This window comes from Garra rufa, chromosome 4, assembly GCF_049309525.1.
Source record: "Garra rufa chromosome 4, GarRuf1.0, whole genome shotgun sequence".
Classification (NCBI taxonomy): Eukaryota; Metazoa; Chordata; class Actinopteri; order Cypriniformes; family Cyprinidae; genus Garra; species Garra rufa.
In genome coordinates, this window is record NC_133364.1 from 24585056 (window position 1) to 24610616 (window position 25561).

Here is a 25561-nt window from a genome sequence, read left to right on the forward strand (position 1 = left end):
CACTGAAACAATTTCAGAGGCTCCTGGGGCATATGGCGGCAGCAGCAGCGGTTACTCCGCTAGGGCTGCTCCATATGAGACCGCTTCAACACTGGCTTCATGGCCGAGTCCCGAGGAGAGCGTGGCTACGCGGCTCTTACCGGGTTCAAGTGACACCGGCCTGCCGCCACACCTTCAGCCCGTGGTCAGACCCCTCGTTCCTACGGGCAGGAGTACCCTTGGAACAGGTCTCCAGGCATGCTGTGGTATACACAGATGCCTCCACCACCGGTTGGGGAGCCACGTACGACGGACAGGCAGTTTCAGGGGTTTGGACGGGCCCCCAGCTAACTTGGCACATCAACTGCCTCGAGTTGCTTGCAGTACGTCTCGCCCTGCTCCGACTCAAGGGGCACCTACGGGGCAAGCACGTGTTGGTCCGCACGGACAACATTGCGACCGTTGCGTACATCAACCGACAAGGTGGTCTACGCTCCCGTCGCATGTCGCAACTCGCCCGTCATCTCCTCTTGTGGAGTCAGAAGCATCTGAGGTCGCTTCGTGCCATTCACATTCCCGGGTCGCTCAACCGTGCGGCCGACGAGCTCTCACGAGCTGCGCTTCCCGGAGAGTGGAGACTCCACCCCCAGTCGGTCCAGCTGATTTGGAGACGTTTCGGCGAGGCTCAGGTAGACCTGTTCGCCTCCCAGCAGACGTCCCACTGCCGGCTATTCTTCTCCCTGACCGAAGGAACACTCGGCACGGATGCGCTGGCTTGCAGCTGGCCGCGGGGCCTTCGCAAATATGCGTTTCCCCCAGTGAGCCTTCTTGCACAGACACTGTGCAAGATCAGGGAGGACGAGGAGCAGGTCCTTCTGGTAGCCCCCTATTGGCCCACCCGGACCTGGTTCCCCGAACTTGTGCTCCTCGCGACAGCCCCTCCCTGGCAAATTCCTCTGAGGAAGGATCTACTGACTCAGAGACGGGGCACCCTATGGCACCCGCGTCCAGACCTCTGGAAACTACATGTCTGGTCCCTGGACGGGACGCGGAGGTTCTAAGTGACCTACCCCAAGGGGTAGTTGACACTATTACTTCGGCACGAGCGCAGTCTACTAGACATGCCTACGCCCTAAAATGGAACCTGTTCGTTGATTGGTGTTCCTCCCATGGAGAGGACCCCCGAAGTTGCCCGATCAGAGCCGTGCTTTCCTTCCTGCAGCAAGGGTTGGAGCGTAGGCTGTCCCCCTCAACCCTTAAAGTCTATGTGGCTGCTATTTCCGCTAACCATGACCTCGTAGAGGGAAGGTCGGTAGGGAAGCACGACCTGGTCACCAGGTTTCTTAGGGGCGCCAGAAGGTTAAATCCTACTAGGCCCCCCTCTGTACCCTCTTGGGACCTGTCTCTAGTCCTTACAGCGCTACAGCAGGCTCCCTTTGAGCCCTTGCATTCAGTCGAGCTGAAGTTTCTCTCAATGAAAACTCTGCTCCTGCTTGCATTGGCTTCCATCAAGAGGGTAGGAGACCTGCACGCATTTTCGGTCAACGACTCGTGCCTAGACTTCGGCCCGGCGGATTCCCAGGTAACACTGAGGCCCCGGCCGGGTTATGTGCCCAAGGTTCCCACTACTCCCTTCAGGGACCAAGTGGTGAGCCTGCAAGCGCTGCCCTCGGAGGAGGCAGACCCAGCCCTGGCTTTGCTTTGTCCCGTCCGAGCACTAAGATGCTACGTTGACCGGACACAAAGCTTCAGGACCTCAGACCAGCTCTTCGTGTGTCATGGAGGCAGGCAGAAGGGGAATGCCGTCTCCAAGCAGAGGATGGCCCACTGGATAGTTGATGCCATTACCCTGGCCTATCAGGTTCAGGGTGTGCCCTGCCCCCTCAGGCTGAGAGCACACTCAACGAGGAGTGTTGCATCCTCCTGGGCGGTGGCTCGTGGCGCCTCGCTGAATGACATTTGTAGAGCGGCGGGCTGGGCGACCCCTAACACGTTCACAAGGTTCTATAGCCTTCGTGTAGACACAGTCCCCTCCTGCGTTCTCACCTCAAACGGGTAGAGACATAGAGAGGCCTTGGGTCGGCTTGTTATATTGCTCCAGAGTAACCCAAGAGTAGCTCTGTTGAGTTCCTCCGCTGAGCGGACACCCGACGTAGCGGAACGTCAGGCGTCAGGCCCTTATTCGATGAATCCTGCAGAACCGGTAAGGGGCTAGGCTCTACGTAGAGACTTAATTGCATCTCTTACGTTCTCCACATTGCGCCCTAGAGGCTGTGTGTTTCCCCGGTAGGTCCTCTACCACTATACGAGGGTTCAATCACCTCCAATCTTCCATATACCCTGAGTTGAGTCATATGTGTATTGCTCCGAACCTCCGATCGGAAGGACGTGAGCTCCGCATATCCCCAGTGTTCCAGCTTCACTGAGATGGTGGTGCTATGTTATATGGTGACTGGTTCTTCTTGATGCAAGCCCCTGGCCAAAGCCAGTAATAGGACCCAGGAGGCCCGCTCAGGACACTGGAAGGGGCAGCAGCCACGGCGCTTTGTTAGGGATCCCAATTCGTCGGTCTATCGACGAGACGTCGAAGGAACCGACTGAAAGGGAACGTCTCGGTTACGTATTGTAACCCTCGTTCCCTGAAGGAGGGAACGGAGACGTCTCGTCCCGTCGCCGTGGCTCCTGTACCGCCGCTGTGGGCCGGGCCTGTCCCAGCTCCTCAGCGAAATCTTGATGATGCATGCACCTGCTGCGCATTATATGCTCACGCTGTGATCAGCCGCAGCTGGCTGCAATCATGCATGCCAATATTCATTGGCTCGTTTGTACACACATGAAGTGGATTGGTCTCTCTAGGCGAGATCCCAATTCGTCGGTCTATCGACGAGACGTCTCCGTTCCCTCCTTCAGGGAACGAGGGTTACAATACGTAACCGAGACGTTCTTTTCAACATTATAATAATAATAATCAGAATATAAAATCAGAATATAAGAATGATTTCTGAAGGATCATGTGACTGGAGTAATGATGCTAACAATTCAGCTTTGAAATCACAGGAATAAGTTACATTTGAAAATATATTCAAATAGAAAGCAGTTATTTTAAACTAAAAAATGTTCAAAATGTTATTGTTTTTACTGTACTTCGAATCAAATAAATGCAGACTTGGTGACAAAGGTTACAAAACATTAAAAATCTTACTGTTCAAAAACTTTTAACTGGTAGTGCATGTCTGAAAGTACAGTACAATTAATTACACTGTTACACTATTGTGGTCCATAGAAACTGGTTTTAAAGAGGAAATCAGATGGCCATTTTCCACAAGTTAACACTTTAGGTTTTTCATGAAATGTCTGCAACATACTTTGATTAAAATTCCCCAAAGGTTGTGTAAAACAACACCCTTTTAACCTTGTCAAAAACAGCTCTGTTCACAGTGAGGTGTTTCAGTGTAATGTCTCTTTAAATTATAATGAGCTACTGCTTGCCCTGCCCCACTCTTAGTTTTTTGTCTATTCTGTGGTGTGTTCCCCTTAAAAACAAAACTAATCCACTGCGTTCTCAGTAGCTCTAATGATTCTTATGTTCACTTTTACATTCAAATACAAAACACCTGCATTGCAAAACGTTGTCGCTACAGCTGCTCGTGAGTTGAGAAAATGGTGGACAGCGTACAGTTGGCTGAGGGCGGAAATATGCTAATACGGGACAGTCTGTCAGCAGTCGTGGGCGGGGCTTGAGCAGTATGATGTCATACATGTGCAGAAAATCAAAACGGCTTGATAATTCAGACTGTTTAGGTGTTGGGGGATTTAAAAAGGAAAGCATAAATGGATTTTTATCATTGTAGGGTGGTTATAAGACACATTTATAAGCAAACACCATGCAAAAGTAAATTTTGCATCCGATGTCCCTTTAAAACTGAGATGTTTGTGTATATTTTTACTGAAAATGGCACCAGTGATTCATCTATAGATCAAATGATGGAAAGTGTGTTATAACTAGGCATATATCCAGATAAGTGCCTTGCAATCCAATGTACGTTTTTGCATTTAAAAGAGATGATTCAGATGGCTGGATTGTAGAGGTTTTGGTCCATGTTTGTGCTGTTGCCTGATTTAGATGAATAATTTTAGTGATTCAGGTTCTAAATTAACTCTATTAACTCATTTAATAAACATAATGTCTGATGCTAATCACAAAGCCATGGTTTAAAAACAAAACAACAAACTAAATGAAACAAAATGTGACAAAACAAAACAAAGCAAACAACAACAGCAAGAAATCTTTGATTTAACAAAGTTGAGAAAGAATCAGAGCCTGTATATATTGCAAGAGCACTAAGGCTTAATATATGACCCTGGACCACAAAACCAGTTGTAAAGGTCAATTTTTTTAAAACTGATGTACTTACATCTGATCGCTGAATAAATAAGCTTTCCATTGATGTATGGTTTGTTATGATAGAGATACAGGAAAGAGAGATACTGGCAGAGATGCAGCTATTTAAAAATCTAGAATCGGAGGGTGCAAAAAAATCTAAATATTGAGAAAATCGCCTTTAAAGTTGTCCAAATGAAATTCTTAGCAATGCGTATTTCATAATAATAATACGGTTTGATATATTTACTGTAGGAAATTATCAAATATCTTCATGAAACACGATCTTGACTTAATATCCTAATGATTTGTGGCAAGAAAAATCGATAATTTTTGCCCATACAATGCTTCTTTTGGCTATTGCTTCAAATATACCAGTGCTACATAATAACCATAGCTTAAATATCAAAACTCATGCCACTTCCACACCTAAAATACATTGCATACATAATATATTACAAAAATATGAATAATTATATGTGACCCTGAACCACAAAACCAGTCTTAAGTCGCTGGGGTATATTTGTAGCAATAGCCAAAAATACATTGTATGGGTCAAAATTATTGATTTTTCTTTTATGCCAAAAATCATTAGGAAATTAAGTAAAGATCATGTTCCATGAAGATTTTTTGTAAAATTCCTACTGTAAACATATCAAAATGTAATTTTTGAATAGTAATATGCATTGTTAAGAACTTAATTTGGACAACTTTAAAGGTGATTTTCTCAGTATTTTGATTTATTTGCACCCTCAGATTCCAGATTTTCAAATAGTTGTATCTCGGCCAAATATTGCCCTATCCTAACGAACCATACATCAATTGAAAGCTTATTTGTTGAGCTTTCATATGATGTATACATCTCAGTTTTGTAAAATTTAACCTTAGGACTGATTTTGTGGTCCAGGGTCACATATGTTATACATATGCACTGCATATTACAAAACATACAAACAATTAATATATCTAGCTGGTCATGTGATCTCAACATGGCTGCCATTAGGCTCAGTGTTCATGATTTAAAGAGATAGTTCACCCAAAAATGAAAATTTGATGTTTATCTGCTTACCCCCAGGGCATCCAAGATGTAGGTGACTTTGTTTCTTCAGTTGAACACAAACAAATATTTTTAACTCAAACCGTTGCAGTCAGTCAGTCATATAATGGCAGTCAATGGGCTCCACGGCTTTGAGAGTAAAAAAAACATACTCAGACAAAACCAAATTAAACCCTGCGGCTAGTGACGATACATTGAGGTCTTAACACACGAAACAATCGGTCTGTACAAGAAACTCAACAGTATTTATATAATTTTTTACCGCTGATCCACCGCAATGTCCAACTGTCTTGAGCGCGTTCACAACAGATCGATTGTTTCTTGTGTTGAGACATCGATGTTTTGTCATGTTCCACAGGTTTTAATTTGGTTTTGTCTGTGTAGTTTTTTTTGACTCTCAAATCCGTGGGTCCCATTGACTGCCATTACATGACTAACAGACTGCAACGGTTTGAGTTAAAAATCTTTGTTTGTGTTCAACTGAAGAAACAAAGTCACCTACATCTTGGATGCCCTGGGGTTAAGCAGATAAACATCACATTTTCATTTTTGGGTGAACTAGCCCTTTAAAATACTGTATATATTTTTTAAATTACTACTCATTTCTACTCATTCACCTTTTTGGGTAAATACAACCTAAATGCACCTTTAAATAATGCTGATTACAATGTATCATTCTAATTGTAATTAGCTGGAAATTAGACCAATACAGATACTCACTCTATGAAGTACACCTCTCCTTTCTCAGTGTAAGCCATCTCCCAATTATCTGGTAGAGGACCCAACTCATCATTCTCATCCAGTTTGGGAGGTGATTTTGGTGGTTCTGTCTCTTCTTTAGGGGGATCTGTGGAGGTCTCAGAGGGGCATGTGTTGGGGATCTCTCCTGAGGCATCCGTACTCTTGTCTTCATGTTCACTGGACTCTGAAAACGCAAGAAAATTTGGTTTTAACAAATCATGACAACTATCTATCATGACAACTCTCAGCAATACATACGCCGATATTGTGCTAAATGTAAGACATACTGCTGCTGCACAAGTAACATATAATACCTATAGCACATCTATACAGGTGGAGCTGGGGAGGTGAAGGGTTTCAGAGGAACTCGTGAAAGCACGCTGCAAAATGCTCTAGTGAATGCTAACCAACCATTTAAAATGTAAAGCAGCAAGCTCATTGGCTGCACATGCAACATGAACCAATCAGCTTGTGCCAAGTAGTTTAATGCTGTGAATATCATCAGCCTGTGCCATCTAGAGTTTCATGACAGAACTTGGCGTTAAACTGAGTTAAACTAACTCTATAACCTTTTAACAAGAGAAACTGCAGACCTACATCTCCGATTCAAACACCTCGATCAACTAAAAAGAATCAGACAGTGGAAAGGATAAGCAGCGTAATATAACTCAACAGAATAATCACCAAGAGAAGCTACGCTTATAAAAAGAAGCTGTCAAATTTACAATAATCCAGCGCAATATTCTGGGAGACGTCTTCAACTTTTATCGGCACGGCTAGTCCAAGACTACAGAGAAAACCGGTGAATGTGAGCGAGACAGACAGAGAAAATATTTATAAGAGAGAGAGATGTAACTGAGATTTGGAGTTTCTGAGAGAATTGAAAAGCAGGTCACTGTAAGAGGGGCATGTTAGAAAAAGAAAAACAGAAGACTGTAAGAAATGATGGAAGAACAGTCAGAGATGGAGTTAGGCGGCCTGAGACGGTGAAATAAGAGTGGAGTGATTAAAATGGAGTCTGCGGTGAGAAAGCGAGAGAGAAGAAGAGGAAGAAAAAAAATAGAGAGGCGAACGTGTCCTAGTTTGAGTTATGGAGGTTGGAGGTCCCAAAGGAGAGGCGCAAAAGACAGATCGAGGGGAAGAGAGAGGGAGAGAGACGAAAGAAAAAGACACCGAATCCCATAACATTCAGCAGTACTGATGTTTTAATCAACTGAAAAATGAAAGGACAGCTTTACTCACTCATACAGACAAGCTCTGTTTCCAAAACCTAGTGAGCTGCCTATCTAGCATTTAAAATCATCAAAGGCGAAGGCGTTTTTAGTAATGGTAAATAAATTGAGAATGTTTTCCTGGCATATATTTGTTTTATATACTGTAAATACAGAAACATTACATCTAAGATGGAAACAAAGAACAGAAATAAAGAATATTTTCATCTCATAACAACATGTCACCTCAGATATTTCATCAAGGTCTCAAACTGTGCTCAGATATTGCAAGATACCAAAGCGTGCAATGAAAAGTCAGAGATTTCAATAGGAACTCAAACATTTCACATAAAATCCCAATGCCATATTATTTGAGCTATCCACATTAATGTTACAGCTTTATTATATACTCTTACTTGCTGTCAAAAATCTTATTGGTTTCTATCTCCCAACGAATTTTAAGAGAATCTTTGAAAGGCAAAGTTGATTCTTTAGTGAATAATTGAGAACTCCATTAAAGTTGCAATTTGTGTGTCATTTTATATCCATAATATGATGTGTTTCTGAGTGAAACAGAATATTCACCCACTTTTTTGACTGGGATGTGAAGGCTGAAGGTTAGTTCTATCCTAGAAACACAAATGAAATTCAAATATGGTGAAGCTTAACTGTACATGCTTAAGGCACAAGAACAAATTAGGTTCCAAGCAAGTATGGTTGAGCTTCCATTTACCATATTTGATGTGCTCTGTTTGTTAGGACTGGACAATATTTGGCCGAGATACAACTATTTCAAAATCTGGAATTTGAGAGTGCAAAAAAAAAAAAACAACAACTAAATATTAGGAAAATCACCTTTAAAGTTGCCCAAATGAAGTTCTTAGCAATGCGTATGACTAATAAAAAATTAAGTTTATATATTTACACTAGGAAATTGACAAAATATCTTCATGGAACATGATCTTTACTTAATATCCTAATCATTTTTGGCATTAAAGAAAAATTGATCATTTTGACCCATACATTTAGCTATTGCTACAAATATACTGGTCACATAACTGAATGAAAGCATACATTTCATCTGCTCAGCATATAAAGAAGACTAAAGTGCCTTGAAATGTGCAGCATTATTCAATATGTTGATGTAAAGCTTGGCAAAGCTTGTTTAACAACTTATAATAGCCACGGTCTAATAGATCACCCCTTTAGATTCCATATAAAACGGTTTATGAAGCAAAACCATGATTATAAGCATGCTGAGAGTGTGTGGTTCAATTTATGTTAGTAAATGGTGCTGGTGTTATCTCTTCCACTCTTCAGTGCTGTTTCTAATGCAGAGTCTAACAGTTTCTCCTAATCTCATCCATATCGCTTTAAAATATATCATTCTGTGTAGAATTTAAATGGGTGAGATATGTTTTGTGGATGTGGATGAAACCGGAAGCCAGACCCATAAAATGTACGAATGGCCATGCTCTTTCTTACACAAAGAAAAAAGGTGGATAGAAAATAATAATTGTGTAAACGAGTGACTGATTTAATTGGCAGCTTAAGCGTCTATTTATAGTGTAGGGGCGGGACGCTTTGGATTCTTTGGATTTGATTGGCCACAAAGTTTAAGGAGATGCTGAAGTGCAGGGTGATGTTATCAAAATCGTCGCTCCACATTGGCGGAAGTTAGAGACTGTAAGTTTTGAATGCTTATATCTTCTAAAAGCAAATTTTGCTATTGGTTTGGAGCACCCTAGTTTATAAATAACCTTCATGTTAACATGTTTATACTATAAGCCAAAAACTTCATTTTTGATTTCATGGGGACTTTAAAAACCTCAATTCATATATTTCAATTCACTCCTGTTACGATGTCCTTGTGAACTTTTCGAAGCGTCAGAGTATTGGTGGAACGGACTTTTAAAGGACGTACACAAATCTGTCAGGTTTCATCAAAATGCCTTCATTTGTGTTTTAGGGATGAATGAACATCTTATGGGTTTGGACAACATGAGGTTGAGTAAATAATAAGAGAATTTTTATTTTTTGGGTGAATGATCCATTAAGGGTCCCCCACTTCTTTTTCAAATGTATCTTTATTTGCCATTTATTCATTACTATAAACATTATATTAAAGGTGACATATCATGAAAATCTGATGTTTAAGTGTTATAATCAGGTCTCCAGTGCATCTATCAACCCAGAAAATGTGAAAAAGGACAACCTAGTAACTTTGTTTTGCTAAGACTCTTTCTGCGAGCATGTGAAAAAACAAGCACAAAAGATTTTGCTTCCCCAGTGACATAAAAAGGGGATCTTATTATAATATTACCGCCTTTAATCTGCATGTTTCCACCCACAGAGCCTCATTTTGTTTTCAAATGACAATAGAGAGCAGTGGATTTATTAATTTATTTACTGTATATTACACTGCTGCCACACAAATCTAATATAATCATGCAATTTCTTTCCCAGCTGTTTACCTTCACAGACATAACCAACTGTTTTTGTAACTCATTTGATAGTTTAAGCGCAATAAGACATGAAAGAGAACTTAGTTTAATACTCACATGCCGTGTGACAGCCGCTTTCTGTGCACGTCCCTGCTGAAAAAAGCAGCTAATTTTTTTTTTAATTTTTTTTTTACCAGGGGTGCTTTAGATGTGTGTGCTTAGAAAACCTTATATCAGAATTTTAAACTAATATGGTTTAAAATGATGATTTCAACTTAATAGACATGATAATTTAGCAGAGTATCCAAGGTACGAGCTGTAAAGGCACAGCTTTATTCTAGAAAAGGGGTTCAGTTTCTGCTTCCACTCAAATGGGCATTTTCAAAATGATATAATAAATGATCTGTGGGATATTTTGAGCTAAAACTTCAAGGACACATTCTGGGGACACCTGAGACTTATATTACATATAAAAAGAGGCATAATAGGTCTCCTTTAACATTAACCAACATTAAATTACTTTAATACTGGCAAGAAAACTTTAGAAAAAAATCCCTAACAAGGCTCTACAGTGCTCCTAAAATCTTGACTGTGCTCCAAAACTTTTTTTTTAAGAAAAGTAAGCATAGAGCCCTGCCTAAACAGCTATTTGGCCTTTGATTAACATTTTTTTCAGTCTAAATTATTTTACCTGCAAGTTGTTTTTGAAACAGAACAAGGTTCAAAATTTTTCCCCCTCTTTCGAATAACATGGACTGGTGAATCGTACATCAGACCAGGAACTTGAATTAAAAAGCAAATAGGGTCAGTTTTGATTTCATGTTATATTTAAGCGCACTGAGCTATAAAAGATCTCCGAGCAATACATTTTCCTCTGGCAGTTCTTTATATTCCTGGCTGTCAACAATTTTCTCACTGTGCTGGATTCTAAATCACTATGTCATGCTGCTGTATTAAAGCCAGCAGAAAACAAAAGACTTTTTCAGTACATCCAGACTTGATGCACGTTTCCGCCCCGCAGAGCTGCTCTTATGGCGCAAAAACCAGGGAACGTGTGATAACATGCTGGCGCGACAGTTGCTAGGCTATTGCCCTGACAACAGTGGTTACTATGAGGTAATTTAGAGTGGAGGCGGTTGCTATGATACATGATGCACCTAGCGGCCCCAACGGTAATCATCTCTAAGCTAGTAACCCTGATCTGAGGTCACAGCAGTAAGTGAATTTACTACACTGGAGAGCCGCACATGACAAGATCTCTCTTCTTCTTAAACTGATTGAGAGCTCCTCACCTGGGGTGATGGCCACTCCGTTGCCGTTGATGACGAGCCTCTCTTCCTCTTCCTCCTCGGGCGGCTCGATGCCAGCCTTCTCCATGTTGCTGACGGACTTGTTACGTCTGCGTTTGCCCTGTGATCTGGGTGTAGCACCTGGCAACAGCTGCTCAGCTACATTCAGCAGCAGTGGGCTGGGCTCTGCCGGGGGCTTCGGGGTACCGTAATAGTTATCTGGAAACCAATCAGACATTCGATGCATAATTGACATTTGAACGTTTATAAGTTCTGTCACCACCATGTCACAACTTTTAAAATGGAGAAAGATGAAGTATCCTGCAAGTTGCTAATCAGCCCCTCAGGCAATAAGAAAGGCACCTTTTTCCGGTGGGTGTGTAGCTATACATTAGGGACAAAATTGCTTCCAGAAGTGAGCTACATCTGCACATACTTGAACTGAAAGTGATTCATAAATAAAGATAAGATACTTTGCTTATAATATGCTGATTTATTATCGATGTTGAAAACAGTTGTGCTGCTTAAAGGAGTTCACTTCCAGAGTAAAAATGTATGGATAATTTATTCACCCCGTTAAAAAAATATTAAAAAGAGGTTAAAAAGTACATAAATTGTCTTTTTTTTAAAATAACCGATCGTTTCACTAAATAAGAGTCCTTTGAAGCTGCATTGAAACTGCATTTTAGAAGTTCAAACTCGTGAGCACCATAGAAGTCCATTATATGGAGTAATCCTGAAATGTTTTCCTCAAAAAACATAATTGCTTTACGACTGAAGAAAGAAAGACATGAACATCTTGGATGACAAGGGGGTGAGTACATTTTCAGTACATTTTTGTTCTGGAAGTGAGCTTCTTCTTTAATATTTAGTTTGAATCTGTGATACCTTTTTCAGGATTTTTTAATAAATAAACAGATAAAAAGAACAGCATTTATTTAAAATATAAATCTTTTGTAACAATATACACTACCATTTAAAAGTTTATAGTCAGAATATTTTTATTCTTTCTTTTCTGAAAGAAATCAATACTTTTATTCACCAAGGATGTGTTAAATTGATAAAAAGTGATGGCAGAGATGTATATTGTTAGAAAAGATTTTTATTTTGAATTCACCAAAGACTTTCATTCTCATTCATCAAAGAATCCTGAAAAAACAATCATAGGTTCCAAAAAACAAAGTATTAAGCAGTACAACTGTTTCCAATATTGATAATAAAAGTAATAAATCAGCATATTAGAATGATTTCTGAAGGATCGTGTAACACTAAAGACTGGAGTTATGACTGATGAAAATTCATCTTTGCATCACAGGAACAAAATTATATTTTAAAATATATTAAAATAGAAAACTATTATTTTAAACTGTAAAAAACTGTAATTTCTGTATTTTTGATCAAGCAAATGCAGCCTTGATGAGCATAAGATAATTTTAAAAAATGATTGTGCTGCTTAATATTTTTATGGAAACCATAATAATATTTTTCAGGATTATAAAATGACGATTAGAAAGTTCAAAAGAACACCAATTTTCATTATTTATTTTTTTTTTAATTTTTGATCAATTATTTAACCGTTTAACACCTTTTACCAGTAGTAAGTATGGGAGTATAAATGCATAAATAAATGCATACACAAAAGCCAATTTTTAACAAGTAACAGTATTTCAAGAATATTTTAACATGTTTATAACAATTTAAGACAAAATTAAAATTAAAATGACATTTTAAAGTGAACGTAAAACCAGAATTTAAGGGAAAAAAGTAAAGTTAAGTTAAGTGGTGTAAACACTTGTTAAGCTAAGTATTGCACACACTTTCATGACTGACTGCACCCATAGTACGTGTTAACCATTGTTAATAATTCATTTTAGTTAATAGTAATTTAATAGGGACATGTCCCTAAACCGCCAACACCCTAATCTACACACATACTATAGTAGTAATTATAATTAGCTTTATATAAAAATATGAATATATCCATCCACCTTTTTCTTCCTGTAAGAGTGGACGTGGCCATTTGTAAATTTTATGAGTGTGGCTTCTGGTCTAATCCACGTCCAGCTATTTTTAGCTGTACAAAACAGTTCGCTTTGCTGCTTGATATTGCAAATTGGTGTGCCTTACCATATTATTTTAATGTACTATCCTCATTATGAACACACTGGTTTGTAGTGCAAACTGCATGTTGTTATTCTTCTCGTTATTTCCCTACAGCGGATAATTAACCGTAGGCTTACTTCCACGTAAAAAAAAAAAAAAAAAAGGTGGATAAAAATATGAAAAATAAGTCTGATATGTACTTAGATGACTAGGTAAACGTGATGTGTTCATTATATTTTACTACACTGAGTATGGTATTCCCATTGCTCAGTCAGTGAGTCAAGACAATCTTGTCTTTGGAACAAACCAAAAAAACTCCAAAGTCCATTCAGCCAGACTCTGACACCTGTACAACACCACACACAAACTGCTGCTCAAACGACCGAGTGCTGTTCTATGTTTACAGACTCAGTGAAAGTGCCACGGCTCCCCTGGGATGAACAGGCTCTAGAGGAGAGCAGGGCATCTGGTTGAGTATGCCTTCAATTCTCCCTGGGTCACTACCTGACATGATGCTGCAGCGCGCAACAGCTGTAACTCATAAATATGGATTTAAAAACAATAACAGTAGAATAATAAACATCACTCCATTAATATTTGTATTTCTAGAGCATCCATGTAACTGTTTGCTTGCATCTAAGTTTATCACGTCTTAATTTCTATGTTAATATGAGTGTCTGCAATATTTTTTTAAAGAACTATCTAATGCTCACCAAGGGAGCATTTATTTCTATATTCTAAAATACAGTGAACAGTAATTGTGAAATATTACTATTTAGAGTTATTACAAAAGTATATCTGACAAATAACACCTACATTTGAATAAAATAGTATTTCCACCAGAGAATGCTAATAAACTCAATACATAATCTGATGTGAAGGAAATAACATTGTGGGTGAACGATCAAGATTCTCTGAAAAAGTTCACAGGATATTTCTTGATATACCTGATATATACGTGAGTTAGTCAATGTTTTTGTATCCAGGGGTTTAAAGATCCCTTGTAAAACCACCAAAAATCCCAATACATACCTGATGTTACATTATTAAAGGTCCCATATTGTACACATTTCTGGAGGTTTATTTTAGTTGTTGATGTCCTTAAGAATATATATTTGCGGTATAAGTGCCAAAATCCATCTCAATATATTTTTACAGCTCCTTTTTTAGGAGCTCTGTCAAAAACAGGTCGATTTTGGCCCATCTAATTAATATTCAAGAGCCTCTCTTCTGATTGGCCTTTTGTTTTCTGAGTGACGCACAGCCAGGCCAACCACAGGTGACTACGGTCATGTATGCTTTAGCCGAGCCCAGAGCCATAGAGAGAGCCTAGCCTGCTGATACTCAACAGGATATTTCAGAATGATCATTAATGTTTTTTCTTTTTCAAACACCGAATGCAGTAAGCTACATAACTGTTGCTTTAGTAAAGCCCCTTTCACAATGCGCGCTGATTCTGGAAAATTCCGGAACGAGTGCTGTGTGAACAAAAGCCAGAACCATAAAGGCAGTGTTGTAGTGATGATGCACGTTATCATGCGACTCTTCACGACGAAAAAATATGTGCAAAGTGGAATGAAGCAGCGATCAGACATCAGCACTGAAGCACAGTTTGTTCAGGTTAGTTTCAGTTTAGTGAAACGTACGCGTCGCATTACATCTCACATCCAAACGTCACATGTCTTTATGGGTTGTGTGTAAAGCATGCACAGATTCCGGAAAACAACTGTGAATGAACCAAATTAAACAACTCCGGAACAAATCATGGGAAACATTATCCGTGCATTTACCGGAATCGCTGTGTGAAAGAGGCTGAAGTTGACGTGCCTCTGGTCTCTTATATTCACGTTGTTCTGAACAGGGTTTTCTCGACTTGTTTTCGTGTTGTTGTTGCTTAGCAATGTTATGGACACGATATTGTCTGGGTTTGACAAAAGGAGGGTGGGACGGTGGTTGGCGCTCGGGGCGGTGACTGAGTAGATCGGGCGTCACATCGTTACGGAAGTCACAGCGGCTCGTGAAAAGAAACAGCTACTTTAAGCAGGCTGTGTGCAGTTTACTGTGGATTGACTGTTTTGAAACTCATATGGTAGTTACATAGCCCCTAGACCTCAGTTATCATGAAAAAAGCCAGGAAATTTCGATTTTGACAATATGGGAACTTTAAAGAAGAACTGAGAAACAGTCTCAGAGCTCTTTACTGTGCTAGTCACATTCTTTAAAACATGCTGAAAATCAAAATCACTATTATGAACACTGAGGAAGATTTAACGAGAGACGATATGTATTTCACATATGGAGATTCTTTTTTGTTGCTTTCAGTCAAGAGTCAACCTACAGAGAAAAGTGGAAATGGACCGAAAGAGAGAGGAGGAGAGTGATATTTATTCAAGGGTTGGAGTTGTTGGACTTTTGAAGTGAAGAAAGGCTAAGCTCACAAGACCCCAGAGAATCAGACTCCCTTTAGGGTATTTTTATATCACGCTGAGAATTAACTAGCGTTACCGCCAATCAGATACTTTCCCAAGGTCTGTTCTCTACTAGGTTCTCGAAAATCAGATTATCGGAAAAAAAAGCTTTCAGAAATAACAAAAAATGGAAAATGCCACAAAACAGAAATGGAAATCTAAGTTGTAGCCACTGGGAATGCCACTGTGGTTCATTATTAAATGTAATAAATTACTTACACAAACAAAATGCTCTAAAGAACACATTTTTTTAGCAATCGACAGAAAACGCCTCATGTCTGGGGAGTGAAAGTGTCAGACAGTTCAAGTTCAAGTAGGTAATAACATCCAGTCATTTTAATGACAGGCTTTGGCTCTGGCATTTTAGAATGACCAGAACAACATACCTAAGCAATTTTTTATGCATATCTTGGTGTTTTAATCTTAAAATATGTGGCTAGAAACCCGGATGATGATATTTTGCTCCCTCTTTCAATGTAAATGTATAGGATTATTTAACTGATTTTGTCGTTCACTAGGTTGAAAAATTGCTTCGAGTAGAAATAGTAACTAGGTTTGGGTATCGTTTGATCGATTCTGATTTTGCTTATCGATTCCGATTCTTAATGATTCCTAGTTTCAATTCCAATGACATAAAAAAGTCAATAAAAAATTAGGTCAAACATTTACAAAGCTTTCTGTTGCAGCTGAATAACATGAGCAAAAATCTGCAGCCTACAGAACACTTAGGCCTAAAGGAACTTTTGTCTATTGTTTTAACAAAAGATACCTCAGCAAAACAATTAGACTAATATAAATTTCAAACATTCAATTGTTAAAGACAAGTAAACAGTCATTAATAAAATAGGAACAAGCAAATAAATGAGCAACAGCATAAATAAACACAACTGAACAAATTACAGGTACAGAAATTTTAATAAAAAGTTTAAAAAAACTGCATAGTTTTCTTTTCATAAATAAAATATAGATTAATCATCATTAAAGTTACAAAAGATATTCAGATAAGATAAGATCAGTGAATGATTTTTTGTTTTTTGGATTAACATTAATGACAGGTAGCACATTTATTAGGCTGCGAGCGCACAGGGATCTAAAAATACTGTTACACATGCTTTTTTTTCATCTGTTTACTTTCACTCTTCGTTAAAAAACAGCTGTGTTTATGATGATATACTGACGTATTTTTGTGCATATTGGGTGGTAAATGTGAAAGAGAAATCAGATTCAGCCTGGTACCGCTGTTCACTGTGCTCGCACTTCAGATGTGTGCGCTGCGTGCAAACAGTGTGCAAGTTCTATCCCTTCCTGCACTTAAATCGTTTGATTTTAAACTTTAAAATCACATTAAAATGCGAATGCAGGAATTGTTAAGCGGTTCTCGATACCCAACCCTAATAGTAACACACTTCACCTCGAGGAACTCCATAATTTGAGGTATCACTCATGTCCATACACTTAAAAATAAAGGTGCTTTAAAAGGTTTTTCACAGCGCATCGCATAGAAGAACCATTTTTGGTTTCAGAAATAACTATTCAGTCAAAGATTCTTTAAAGAACCATCTCTTTCTTACCTTTTTTCTAATCTGAAGAACCTTCTTTCGCCACAAAGCACCTTTTGTGAAACAGAAAGTTCTTTAGATGTTATGTCTTTATGAAACAATTTAGACAAAAAAGGTTCTTCTATGGCATCGTGAAGCACCTTTATTTTTAAGAGTGTAGCACAAAACCAACACTTTAATACTAAATTAGTTGGTTTAGGACTTGAATTCATAATCCTAGCAATAAGATATTGAGAAAAAACTTGGGGCCAGATTTACTTGTTAAGCGGAACTGAAATGCACGTCTTATCGAATGCTCGGTTCTTCTAAATTTGGAACCAGTTCTAAAATGGAACCGGTTCTTGATACTCAACCCTAATAGTAACACACTTCACCTCAAGGAACTTCATAATTTGAGGTATCACTCATGTCCATACACTCTTAAAAATAAAGGTGCTTCAAAAGGTTCTTCCCAGCGATGCCATAGACGAACCATTTCTGGTTCCAAAAAGAACCATTCAGTCAAAGGTTCTTTAAAGAACCATCTCTTTCTTACCTTTTTACAACCTGAAGAACCTTCTTTCGCCACAAAGAACCTTTTGTGAAACAGAAATGTTCTTCAGATGTTAAAGGTTCTTTATGGAACCTTTTAAACAAAAAAGGTTCTTCTACGGCATTGTGAAGCACCTTTATTTATAAGAGTGTAGGACAAAACCAACACTTTAATACTAAAGTGGTTGGTTGGTTTAGGACATGAATCCATAATCCTAGCAATGGGATATTGAGACAAAACTTGGGGCCAGATTTACTCTTTAAGTGGAACCGAAATGCACGTCTTATTAAATACCTGGTTCTTTTAAATTTGGAACCAGTTCTTGATACCCAACCCTAATAGTAACACACTTCACCTCGAGGAACTCCATAATTTGAGGTATCACTCATGTCCATACACTCTTAAAAATAAAGGTGCTTTAAAAGGTTCTTCGCAGAGATGCCATAGAAGAACCATTTTTGGTTCCACAAAGAACCATTCAGTCAAAGGTTCTTTAAAGAACCATCTCTTTCTTACCTTTTTATAACCTGAAGAATCTTTCGCCACAAAAAAACTTTTGTGAAACAGAAAGGTTCTTCAGATGTTAAAGGTTCTTTATAAAACCATTTAGACAAAAAAGATTCTTCTATGGCATTGTGAAGCACCTTTATTTTTAAGACTGTAGCACCAAACCAACACTTTAATACTAAATTGGTTGGTTGGTTTAGGACTTGAATCCATAATCCTAGCAATGAGATACTGGGACAAAAAGGTGCTTTAAAAGGTTCTTCACAGTGATGCCATAGAAGAACCATTTTTGGTTCCATAAAGAACGATTCAGTCAAAGGTTCTTTAAAGAACCATCTCTTTCTTACCTTTTTATAACTTGAAGAACCTTCTTTTGCCACAAACGGAAAGGTTCTTCAGATGTTAAAGGTTCTTTATGGAACCATTTAGACAAAAAAGGTTCTTCTATGGCATCATGAAGCACCTTTATTTTTAAGAGTGTAGCACAAAACCAACATTTTAATACTAAATTGGTTGGTTGGTTTAGGACTTGAATCCATAATCCTAGCAATGAGATATTGGGACAAAACTTGGGGCCAGATTTACTGATCAGGGGAAATTAGTGTTAAATCGCAATTCCATAAAAGTACCGAACGGTGGGGAAACTTATGCGTGTGATTTACTAACAATGCACACATTAAAGAACACAGACGCAGCCAGATCATTTCTATAATGACCAGCGCAATCTACCAAGGGCAGCGCAAAATACGGCCTGCTTTAAGTTAAGGTCTTTAAATAAAGCCGTTAGTAAATCACATTGCGTGATTCATTTTAATACTCCCCTCCCATAAATTTTGCATCTAAAAGAAAAACAATGCATATTCAATAAGGTCAGGTGTAAACATAACTGTGTCCATGCCTTTTCAGTGCTAATTCTTCACTGCATGTCTTTAGTAATAACCCTGACAGTACTATTTTAATGCAAAAAGATGGTTTGCACTGGCGCAAGCTCTTAGTAAATTTGGCCCTTGGTTGTGCAACAAGGTCAATTTACCTTCATAAGTTCCACTTTCCAGCAAAGCTCCGCTTTTCTCCAATTCCACAAACTGCTCAATGGTCACAAAGTTGTAGTCCACTCCTGGAACCTCTCCTTCTTTAGGCTGCCTCGTTGTACCTACAGAGAAAAGAGAAAGGCGGGAGTTAGTTCAGGTCAGCGAGCCCTCGAAGGGTTTGTGCCATGGACTTAATCAGCAGCTAGAAAGTTCATCCAACAATAAAAGGTTTTTATAGTAAAACTCAACGTGCGCCAAACGCAGCAGGTGCCCGGGGAACTGGTTCACTTCATTTTTACACAGACTACCACATATGCCGTCTGACAGTCTGTCAGACAAAGAAAAGAGAACGAGAGAGGAAGAAAAACAAAATGTCAGGGTTTTGAGGCTTTAAGGTGAAAACAATGACGCAACCCTGTTCATGCAAAATGAAACATACAAGCCTAGAGAGATGGTGTTTTCCAAAAAATATAGAAAAAAATAAAACATTATTTTGTTGAAAAACATTCCAGGAAATTTCTCTCAGAAAGAAAGCTCTCGGATTTCATCAAAAATATCTTAATTTGTGTTCTGAAGATAAATGAAGGTCCTACGTTAATTATTTCATTTTTGGAAAAGTATTGTTAGCCAACTATGGTCACGTTTCATTAAACTCTGTTGGTAATGACAGAACTTCCATAGCTGTTTTTGGGAACACACCTCAGGCTAGAATGCCAGCTGGCCGACCAGATGAACACCAGCTTGGTCAGGTAGGGAGACCAGCAAAACAAGCCTACAACAGCTAAAAACAAGAGGTGGTAAAATGCTTAATATCCAGTTTTACTATCTTAAATGCTAACAATTTCCAAGCTCTTTAAAAAGAGATCAACACACACCACCCCTCACTGAGCATACAATGAGAACAGTTCAAAGAGTATGTACATTAAGCAATGGGTTAAAATGATAAACTGAAGTGTTAATGTATTCCTGCGTACTGCATGTAGCAGAGCTGTAATTAGCCAGCAAGGAGCTCCGGAGTTTGTGCTAATTGCTGCTAGCTGAGAAAGCACTGGGGTATTTCTAAACTGTGCATGTTAAGGGAGCTAACAGCGGGAGTGCCAACAGTAAACACCTGAAAGACTCTGGGGTCAATGACACGATGCTCTTTTTGTTTGTTTGTTGAGTCTATTAATTTATTCAAAAGCAAATTAAAAATGCCATTCAAACAGAATGATTTGAACACACCTCTTCTCAGATAAGAATGTTTTTCATTTCTTTGATATTTTTTGAAGAGCACGAAGTAAAAAATGTCTCGTTAAAAGAACAAAGTTCATGATAAGAGAATCTTTAAAAAAAATTGGATCTCTTTTATTAAAAGGTCAACAAGTGTCTTAAAACTATCAGATAAATTAACCTTTTTATGACAAGGCAAAGTTAGTTGAGGCTGTGAAATGTCATGTGATGTGATGTGAAAAAAAGTTGAATGTGAATGAAAAAAAACTTTTTTTTTTAGTTCTCACCACACACAACATTATTAAATATCATTGCATTGCATGTATTCATTTTAAACATCTTGAAAATAAAACCATATTATTCCAACAAGAATACTATAGTATACAGTTGAAGTCAAAAGTTTATACAACTTGCAGAATCTGCAATATTATTACTTACCAAATATTTACCAAAATAAGAAGGGTCATACTAAATGCATGTTATTTTTTTATTTAGCACTGACCTGAATAAGATATTTCACATAAAAGATGTTTACATATAGTCCACAAAAGAAAATAATAGTTGAATTTATAAAAATGACCCTGTTCAAAAGTTTACATACTCTTGATTCTTAATACTGTGTTGTTACCTGAATGATCCACAACTGTGTTTTTTTGTTTAGTGATAGTTGTTCATGCGTCCCTTGTTTGTCCTGAACAGTTAAACTGCCTGCTGTTCATCAGAAACATCTTTCTGGTCGAGAAATTCTTTGGTTTTTCAGCATTTTTGTGTATTTGAACCCTTTTCAACAATGACTGTACAAATGAGGGACTTATATTCAAGTATTACAGAAGGTTCAAATGCTCACTGATGCTTCAGAAGGAAAAAACGAAGCATTAAGAGCAGGGGGTTGAAAACTTTTTGAATTTGAAGATCAGGGTACAGTACTAAATGAAAAAAAGAAGATATTTAGGCAAAATAAGAAAAATGTGAGTGTTTGAACCTTCTGTAATAGTTGCATATAACTCCCTCAGCTGTCCTCACTGTAAAAAGATGGACCTCAAAATCATACAGTCATTTTGGAAAGGGTTCAAATGCACAAAAATGCTGAAAAACCAAGGGATCTGTGGGACCTGAAAGACTTTTTTGAAGAATAGCGGGCAGTTTAACTGTTCAGGACGAAGAAGGGGCTCATGAACAACTATAATTGTATGAGTATGTAAACTTTTGACTTCAACTGTAATTCTAACTTATGTGTTTTAAACTAGAGTTTTGGGACATTCTTATTCATCACAGACTCTCCAAAACTTTAACAACTCTAAAGACCTTTACTCACCGCTTCCCATAAACCCAAGTCACGCACATACAATATTACAAGCAAACAACATTCCTGTACCCTGTATTTGTCCAAATACTGGCCGACGCGAAGCGGTGACACTCTCATCCATTACCTGACCTACCAAATACCAGTTCACAACAATCAAAATTCAACTACAGCAGTTTAAAAACCACATCTGACAGCATAGATTCGTACTCCGCTGAGACGGTGGCATCAAGCGTTGCAGAGAATCCCAACAGGAGCCCTGCACAGTCATCAAGTTGTCACTAGTGTTTGAAACTCGCATCATCTCTCATCATCTATCAATCAATAGCTACACAATGACAACAAGCCCCAGAGCCGGGTGTCTTTCCACCGTGATAGCCTATCATTCAGAGTTATGACGAGCATGCTAATGACAGGTCACAGGAAATGGGGCAAATAAAACGTCTCCACTCTCACGACCCGTGTCTTGACTGAGGACTGCGCAAAGAACCGCCACATCAGGACATCTAGAATATCTCACAATACCGCCGACTACCCAAGCATGTAATAACATAATGAAAAGAAAATGAATCCACTACGAGCATTAAATCGCTTGCCAACATCATCTTGAAGCTCAATTTGTTGATAAATCATACTTTAAATAAGAAAAGCAAATTGCTGGAAGATGGATCGATCTCCACACCAGTGATTTCTTCTCGGGAGAGGCAGCTACTTTGGCAGAAAGGCTTTGTTGACGAGATGCGCATCAATCTGTTTATCTTAAGCTGATGCAAACTGTAGCTACATGCTAACAGAAAACACAACATTTCTCATTGGCTTTCCAAAGAATAGCAGACATTGTCAGTCAATGTTGGATGTGACTGTCATGTAGCAAAGATGCTTTTCAGCAATACATGGTCAGTTTTAAATGGGAAAAATAGATCAAATATAAGCTACATCATTTAACAGCGGGGGCTAATGTGGCTACGCTAACTAGCCAAACACTAACCATGTGTGAGTTGAAATTTATCCATCTTATCTGCGTATGAACATTTTCACAACTTTCATGTTGCTCAACCAAAAAAACTCCAAATTCGTTAAAAGTACCACAAGATTAAAAACAAATGTGTGTGTGAATTAGTCAATTATTAGTTAAAGAGACTCTATTGAACATACAAGTCAGTTTCAAGGTTAAAGGTAAATATTATTACCTGAAGTGTACATATTAGTAACCAAAGGTGTGTTTACACTTGTAGTTCGGTTCGTTTGGTTAATTTGGTCCGGACTAAAAAGGAAAATGATACATTTGGTCCTGGTCTACTTAGCGTTCACACTGGCATTTTTGACAGCGAACCTAAAGATACCAAGCCTAAATGTATAGTGATATGTTCACAACCTGATTAGTTGGGTTGAATGAGCTCGTATGTGGTGAAAATAAAATCGCATGTACATACCGAGACTAATTTTTTTAAGCGGTCTCGATCCACTTGTTTAGTGTGCACCAGGGTTCAGATGGCAGCGTTCACACTTACTCAAATGAACCACACTAACCAAGCAATCGCACCAGAGTTTGATTTAATCAAACCAAACTTCAACACACTTGTAAACCCAAACGCTACTGTATGTGGCACCTTGAAGCATTGAAGATGGAAAGTGGGATGCCAAAAGCACAATGTCAATATGCTGTCAACACAGAGCTATACATCTGAGTATGTCTAAATACACTTAAGATACACTCAAGATCATATGTCAATATGCTGTCAACACAGAGCCAAACATCTCAGTATGTCTAAATACACTCAAGATCTAGACAAGGTCTCTCTTGCATCTTGTGTAGAGTTACCTAATGTACCCTAATGACCTAATTATTATGCAAATTATCCATTAGTGCATCGTCCCAGAGTTCAATGCATTAGGCAATGTTAATTTGTTATGGACTTTAACAAGTTAGCACAGATAATAGAGATATATCATGGGATAATTCTTAGGAAAAACAATGTAAAACACTATCCTAGTTTTTACAATCCTTATTTATTTTATTAACTTCGAGCTCTCTAGAGCGTTTTTCTTAATCAAGCTTTTAACCAATTTACATCTAATTCAACTTAAGTTGGAGAGCGCCTTCTAGTTTACCAACCTCTAGAGGAAGAGAAAAAAGAGATTCTTTCCACTTGAGCAATCATGGGCTGCAAAAAAGCCACACAGCTTCTGAGTGGGGTAGACGACTAGTTATTTGTCCTCAATATCGTCCACTTGGAAGTGGCATCATCTTCCCCTGTTCAAAATGTACCTCTATATCTCCTGCTGAGAAGAAGGGGAAGGAAAATACTATCTGGAAATAGTGTTTTTGCACTTGCTCAAGCAAGGTAGAAAACGAAGAGAGGCGTGAAGGATTTGGGCTTGGCGTTTCTTTGAAAACATGGCGCGTGGGCTATATTCTGGCATAGGTTTGCAGTCTCATATGGCATGTAACAAGAACAGTATGTGCTTCTTATAGGCTAGAAGGTCTTGATTTCCACTGATACCACATTCCTTGGGTTATTATATTATATTTTCCATAAACAACTACTGCTCTCCAAAAGGCTTGTATCTGAGTTAATGATGAATGTGTTGCAACAAATGTTCCTCCTCAACAAGCAAAATGTATGGGATAAATTGCAGAGTTATAGTAGGCATTTCTGTCTAGTTTTAAGATCCATTAATATTTTTAGAGGCTAAATATTAATGGTATTTTTGAGGAAATGTTTAACAGGGTTCGTACAGATACCTCCTCGTCCTCGTTCCAGGACTTTAAAGGACTTTTTGAGCACTATTTTTTTTATTTTTAAGGACTTCAATTAAGAGATCAAAAGATCTCATTTATCGAACAATGTCTTTCAATTAAAATTCTATAAATAGAGAAAAAGATATACTACAATTATCCAAAAAGGCAAAAATTAAGTGACGCACATGCAAAGTATTACTACTAAAGTATTACAAAGTATACTACACTTTTAGTATAGTAAAACCAAGGTTAATTTTCTTATGGGATTTATAATTATGTACTTTCCTTTTTATTTCTTTTTTATAACTGTACTGCACTAATGGTTCCATGCTTTCTACTGTTTCAAGTGATTCATGATCCACGCGCCAAAGTTCTAATCTAAATCAAATGATTCACAATACACACTCTTAAGTCCCAATTTGATTTAGATCGGGACTTTAAATCGTATATCACAAATTGTTTGATTTGAAATATTCAATTCGCTAAATGATTCATAAACCTGTTCCGATCAAAATCAAATGATTTGTAATTCGCGCTCCTAAATTCTGATCTAAATGAAATGATTTGCAATTCACACTCTTAAATCCCGATCTGAATTAGATTTAGATTGGGACTTCAAAATGCCTATCGCAAATCATTTGATTTGAATTATTTAATTTACTAAATTATTCACAAACCCGTTCTGATCTAAATCAAATGATTTGTGATTTGCGCTCCGAAGTTCTGATCTAAATCAAATCCACGTTCTTAAGTCCCAATCTGAATTTGATTTAGATTGGGATTTTAAATCGCATATCGCAAATTGTTTGATTTTAATTATTCAATTCGCTGAATGATTCATAAACTCGTTCCGATCAAAATCAAATGATTTGTGATCTGCAGTGCTGATCTAAATGAAATGATTCACAATCCACACTCTTAAGTCCCGATCTGAATTTGATTTAGATCAGGACTTTAAATTGCGTATCCCTAATCGTTTGATTTGAATCATTCAGTTTGCT

The 25561-nt window shown here is 38.3% G+C and overlaps 1 protein-coding gene across 1 annotated transcript in view; it reads right to left on the bottom strand.

Annotated features, from left to right (window-relative positions):
• Positions 1 to 25561, bottom strand: part of LOC141333766 (membrane-associated guanylate kinase, WW and PDZ domain-containing protein 2-like) — a 287797-nt gene that overhangs the window by 104163 nt on the left and 158073 nt on the right. Inside the window, exons 3-5 of the mRNA XM_073838891.1 lie at positions 19305 to 19424; positions 11106 to 11321; positions 6138 to 6342 (exon numbers count right to left, since the gene is read on the bottom strand). Of these exons, the coding sequence (XP_073694992.1) occupies positions 6138 to 6342; positions 11106 to 11321; positions 19305 to 19424 (541 nt within the window). The remainder of the gene's footprint in view (positions 1 to 6137; positions 6343 to 11105; positions 11322 to 19304; positions 19425 to 25561) is intronic.